The sequence below is a fragment of the Myotis myotis genome, unplaced genomic scaffold (assembly GCF_014108235.1).
Source record: "Myotis myotis isolate mMyoMyo1 unplaced genomic scaffold, mMyoMyo1.p scaffold_m19_p_7, whole genome shotgun sequence".
Lineage (NCBI taxonomy): Eukaryota > Metazoa > Chordata > Mammalia > Chiroptera > Vespertilionidae > Myotis > Myotis myotis.
In genome coordinates this window covers 88,586,138-88,592,383 of record NW_023416379.1, presented here as the reverse complement: position 1 = coordinate 88,592,383, position 6,246 = coordinate 88,586,138, and the positions used below count along the sequence as shown (strand labels likewise).

The following is a 6,246-nucleotide window of genomic DNA, read 5'->3' as shown; positions in this document are numbered from 1 at the left end:
CCGAAGTTGTCAACTGGAAGTGACAATCCTCAAAATAATTGGGGAAGAATATGAGGGGGCTGAGGCCATTAAAACAGAGAGTGAAGGATCCAGAGGAATGCCATGCTGACAGTATTGCCACCTGTGTGTGTGGGTGCTGATTATGAAGAGGGCCAATGAGGCTGGTGAGCATAGCTTGTGCGTGTTAGAGCTTATTCCCATGTAGGGAGCTGTGTCCATATGCATGGCAGTGGAAGGACCTGAATTTAAGAGAGACAATCACTGAGGCACCAGGCAGAGAGGATGGGGTGTCCCTGCCTCCTAGGTTGGTGGAGGCACAGAAGTAGTTCGGGGTGATCCTGTGAGATGACTTCCAAAGGCTCTCACTAGATGGCAGTGTCGGTCAGCACATGAGTCTGTAAAGGTTTCTCAGAGAAGGGAGCATGGGCTGAATAAGAAATGTCATTTCACAGATGAGAAGACAGAGGATCAGTGAGGCCGGGCAACGTGGTCCAAGGTCACTACTGACTAGCCCTGTCCCATTCTCTATGCCTCAGACTTCTAAGGACCAGCAACGACCTTAGGTTCTGCTTCAAGAACTGTTGAGAGTATTTTTAACCTCTAATCTCCCTTCTTTACCACCTAACATACAGTGCCAACGTGAAGCAAATCAGATTTTAATCTAGAGCAGCGGTTCTCAACCTGTGGGTCGCGACCTCTTTTGGGGTCGAACAACCCTTTCACAGGGGTCGCCTAAGACCATCGGAAAACACATATATAATTACATATTGTTTTTGTGATTAATCACTATGTTTTAATTATGTTCAATTTGTAACAATGAAAATACATCCTGCATATCAGATATTTACATTACGATTCATAACAGTAGCAACATTACAGTTATGAAGTAGCCACGAAAATAATTTTATGGTTGGGGGTCACCACAACATGAGGAACTGTATTAAAGGGTCACAGCATTAGGAAGGTTGAGAACCACTGATCTAGAGGTCAGGGTTCGTGGATGGCAACTGCACTGTGGCTCCCCGTGCTGTGGGATAAAGGCCAAGTGCTATAGCATGGCTTACAAGGTAGTCTGCATGCTACAGGACTTCCTTTCACTATAGTTCTATGTTCTTTGAAGCTGCTTAAACGGTGCATGGTGCTTTTTGTGTTCCGGAACCTATGACTTCAACAGCCCCTGATCTGCTTTAGAGGGAAGCATCCCCCAATTTCTTTAGGGGATTTGACCCTTTTTGCCACTACCTTACCTAATCTCATTAAAGATGTAGGTTGGAGGTGGTATGATGGTCAGGGACCCAACATTGCCTACACATCCCCCCTTAACAATCCCCTTCTTAAACCGGTCAGGACTTTCTTGGGTGAGACACAAATCCAATTACCCTAGACCAGTGGTTGGCAAACTGCGGCTCGCGAGCCACATGCGGCTCTTTGGCCCCTTGAGTGTGGCTCTTCCTAAGCCATAGGAGTACCCTAATTAATAAGTTAATAACAATGTACCTACCTATGTAGTTTAAGTTTAAAAAATTTGGCTCTCAAAAGGAATTTCAATCGTTGTACTGTTGATATTTGGCTCTGTTGACTAATGAGTTTGCCGACCTCTGCCCTAGACAAAAAGTAAATGTTACTGATTTCAGGAAGGGCATAGGTATAGCTGGGCAAGGTTGGAAGCAGGATGACATGATTTCTCTGGACCGTCCTTACTGATTTTCTCCATTGCTTTAAGTGTCAAATTCATTCTCTCCTATGGAAGACTTTCTCTCACTGGTGGAGGACATGGATCCTAACTGCTTTATGCTCATCTCTTGCAAACGTCACTACCAGAAAGGAAAAAGCTCTTCTCAATCAAGATTCAGTTACACAACAATAAGGAATGACACTTGCAGAAGATGGACATAAGACTAAAGCAGGGCCAATGATTACTGTTGTCAAGGGATCAGGTGCCTTGATTGGTCTCTTTTGGGTCACCTGTGCAACCATAGCCTATGATTGACAGCCTTCCACTCACACTGCATGATTGGAGTAGGGAAGGAGAATTTTTCAAAAGGAAAGTACTCTTACCAAAGAAAATGATAGTTGGAGAGGAAAACGGTGCTGGGCAAGCAATACTGACTGTCCGTTTCCCAGCCCCCCCAGGTACACAAAGGACACATTGACAAGAAATGAAAGCAGAATTACACTGAAGTGTGTGTATTACTTACCAGGTTAATGACATGTAGCTCTCAACACAGAGCTCCTAATTATGCACAAGACTTGAGTTAAGCCTTGGGTCTGAGGCTTACTTATGCAGGGTTGCTACCTACCTCCCAAACTCAAAAGCCAGATCAGTAACCAACATGCTTAGGAAAAGAGAGAGCAGAGCTTCAAATGCAAGGAGAAAGATATTTGTGAAGTCGCCCACACAATACGGACTGGGAAGCTTTCTCTCATTCTAACTGACAGAATCAATACCCTGAGTCAGGAAGCCCCCGGGAGGCTTAGCTCTGCCCCAACTAGTAAATGAGACCCGATCCATATCGCAGCAATCTGGCTGGCCAGCAGGTCCTCTCTGGGTGGTGAGTAGGAGTTAGGAAGGGGCAGGTTGATTGGTGAAAGTGCTTTCTCCTTTACGTTTACCCCTTTGTGATGTGGTAGCCAGTGGGCTCAAGATTATGGTCCTGAGCTGGATGGTGAGTGTCTTGGGGGCAGGGCCCCTGCCCCAGCTTCCTGTGACTGCCACTGTGACAGCACAATGCCTGCCCGCAGAGGCAGGCACTCAGGAAATATCATTGGACAGAAGGATTCAGAGCAAACTGCTACCCAGAATGTCAGCTGCCAAGGGGTTCCGGTGGAACTGAGGGGCACATAGTTGGTGCCTGGAAGCTGGCCTCTCTGGCCACTATCTCCAGTGGGCAGGAAGTTCACTGGGGCCCACTTGGTGAGCAACCCCTTCTGCCAACTGGGGCACCTCAGCTCAGCCCAGAGTAGAGGTGTCAGGAAATATCTCTCTACCCAAGCTTCCTTTCCCAGTTCCCAAACTTAGAGGCCCAGCATAGGGCCTAGAATTCACTGAGGCTTAGTGGCTATTTGTTCAACAATCAATCAATCAGCATGGATCACCGAAGCCGATCTCGCAGCAGAGGCCTGAGCCGAATCCCCGGGACTCAGACCCGAACCCCCAGTGCCCCACTCCCCTTGCACGTGGAACAGGAGGCCAGGGAAGGAGAAGAATGGGAGCAGGGAGAGCTTGCTCGTCAGAGGACTGCTATCAACCTGCCCGTGGAAAGTGGAGAGTTGGCAGACAATGTTATGGTTTCCAAGCCAGCACCTTATTGGGAAGGAACCGCTGTGATAAATGGAGACTTTAAGGAGCTCAAGTTAACTGATTATCGTGGAAAATACCTGGTTTTCTTCTTCTACCCACTTGATTTCACCTTCGTGTGTCCAACTGAAATTATCGCCTTCAGTGATCGAATTGAAGAATTCAGATCCATAAACACGGAAGTGGTGGCATGCTCTGTCGATTCACAGTTCGCCCATTTGGCCTGGATTAACACCCCTAGAAGGCAAGGAGGACTTGGGCCAATAAAGATTCCACTTCTTTCAGATTTGACCCATCAGATTGCAAAGGACTATGGTGTATACCTGGAAGACTCGGGCCACAGCCTTAGAGGTCTCTTCATTATCGATGACAAAGGGGTCCTAAGACAGATGACTCTGAATGACCTTCCTGTGGGTAGATCGGTGGATGAGACACTGCGTTTGGTCCAAGCATTCCAGTACACCGCTAAACATGGAGAAGTCTGCCCTGCTGGCTGGAAACCTGGTAGTGAAACAATAATTCCAGATCCAGCTGGAAAACTGAAGTATTTTGACAAACTGAACTGAAAATACTTCCTCAGGCTATGATGCTTGAATGCTTTCAATAAAGGATGATTAAAAAAAAAAAAGTTTAAGGTCCTTTCTCAAATTTATGGCCAACCAGGAAGGACATAACCCCCTTCAGTGAAGGAGACCATCAATCATCAAGGGAAACCCTTGAGGCTATCCCCTAACATTTACCACTAATTTTTATAAATTCCTGGGACCAGAGAAATGGGCAGTTCCACTTCTGACTCTAGAAACTTCTAAAATGGACAGAAGACGACATTTAGTTCAAGGTCACAGGCTTACCAAATATTGACCCCCTATTTTATTTCTCAACCCAAATAATTCCTAGTCTTATAGAAAAACTAGAGGCCCAGTTGGTGGGGGGGGGGGGGGGGGAGAGAGGTTCTCAGCTCAGCCTGTGCCCTCTCGCAGTACGGGAGCCCTTGGGGAATGTCTGGCAGTCGGACATCCTTAGTGCTGCTGCGGAGGCAGGAGAGGACCCACCACCACCACTGCGCTCGCCAGCCATGAGCCCAGCTTCTGGTTGAGCTGCACTCCCCCTGTGGTAGCACACTGACCACCGGGGGGAAGCTCCTGCATTGAGTGGGATCAGGCTGAAACTGGCTCTCCAACATCCCTCGAGGGGTCCCAGATTGCAAGAGGGCACAGGCCAGGTCGAGGGACCCCACCGATGCACACTCGGGGTCAGGGAGGGATGCAGGAGGTTGGCCAGCCAGGGAGGGACCACAGGAGGGCTCCAGGGCATGTCCAGCCCATCTCGCTCAGTCCCAATTGGCCGGACCCCAGCAGCAAGCTAACCTACCAGTCAGAGCATCTGTCCCCTGGTGATCAGTGCACATCATGGTGAGCGGTTGAGCAGCCTTAGCATATCATTAGCATATTACACTTTGATTGACCGGATGACCAGACGACCGGACACTTAGCATATTAGGCTTTTATTATATAGAATGTTGTTCATCAGAGCAGTATACACGTGAGTAGCATATGTATAATGCCTACGATATAAAAAATGTTCCAAATTGAAACCATATGAATCTCCCTTATTAAATTCTCTGAGATATTTAAGTTCTAGTACAAACTCTTTCTTGGTTATCATGGAGAAAATAAAATCTCTCTTCCCTTGGGGAAATTAAAGTCCTAGAGAAATTGGAGATCCGAAGTCTCATTGTAATTTTCTCATTCTGCCCAGTCCTAGCTAGAGACAGCCTGACTGTGCTGATTGCGTTTACTTCCCTCACCTTCCTCAGATCCTTGCCCTTCTCTCTGCCTTGGGAGGCTGGTCCCTGGGAACCATATTATTGGCACTCCCTCACTAATTGGTTTCTTGTCCTATTCAGCCAATGAGAGCCATTAATAGGAGATTGGCAGGTTGGAAATATTTCTTCCCGCTTCTTCCCTGCTTTGGGACACATTTCTGGCAGTGACCGTGTACTTGAATAACTACAGATTTTGTCTAGTAGCCCTTTCTCCCCAGTTCTAGCTCTCACTGCGCTAAGATAGCACTTTTTCCTTTTTGTTTTTTCTTCTTATTAGTTAAGGGTATTACCAGGTTTCTGCTGTTCCCAGGACAGCAGAAACCTGGTAATACTCTTATTACCAGGGAATCTGCAACAACCCTGCTGATTCCCTTAATCCTATCCATAGCTCTGAAAGTCCTTTAATTAAGGCCTCTTCCTTTGAACCATCAGAGTTGCATCCTGTTTCCTGCTGTGACCTTGACTTCACACTGAAATACCTGGCACCAGGCAGCCTGGGTAAAGTGGTCCCTCTCCGACAGCAGCAATCGCGACGTCTTCCACCAGAGTGCATAGAATCAATTCCAGCACCTGCACTGCTGAAATAATTCCAGCTTCGAGTCTCATCTGTTCCACTTTTCCAAAGTTCCAAAGGGTAGGCGGACATATGGAAGTCATAGCACCAAGCCTAGACTCATACCATTTAGTTACAACAATAGCATTTTCTAAACAGGAGTGATGTTTCCAGACACAGTGCTATTACAGTCTCCAGCCCCACATTGCTGCTGCCAGCTGTCGACACTAACACAGAGGAAGTTGTTAGGTTAGGTGGCTCAGGAGGCGGCGCAAGAAATAGAGTCCAGTGAATCAGAAAAGAAAGGAAAGGAAAAGGTTTATTCTGCGTCCCCGGGAGACCCACATACCCCAAGGACAGGGCACGTGGATTCACGCCAACAGGGAGGGGGGCGCTTTTTTTATACTGCGGTTGGGTGAGGGGCAGGGACATGAGCTGAGGAATTCTCTGCTGCAGGGAATGGGCGGAATATTCAGGACGAAGTTCTTATCTGTGTGGGGGTATGTGAATTCAGGGAGAAGAAGCTGGTATCTGTGTCTGGCTCCTTGATCTGTGAGAAATTCCAGGGGA

The 6,246-nt window shown here is 47.5% G+C and overlaps 1 protein-coding gene across 1 annotated transcript; it reads left to right on the top strand.

The window, feature by feature from the left end:
* The first annotated feature begins 3,087 nt into the window (after nucleotides 1-3,087).
* LOC118660775 (peroxiredoxin-4-like) lies at nucleotides 3,088-3,890 on the top strand. Its single transcript, XM_036318433.1, has one exon. It carries the CDS (start codon nucleotides 3,088-3,090, stop codon nucleotides 3,862-3,864), a length of 777 nt encoding a protein of 258 aa, XP_036174326.1. The 3' UTR covers nucleotides 3,865-3,890.
* The last annotated feature ends 2,356 nt before the right edge of the window (nucleotides 3,891-6,246 follow it).

Bases quoted from the DNA above. Each gene is read 5' to 3' on its own strand.
- LOC118660775 (XM_036318433.1), top strand. From the start codon at position 3,088: ATGGATCACCGAAGCCGATCTCGCAGCAGAGGCCTGAGCCGAATCCCC.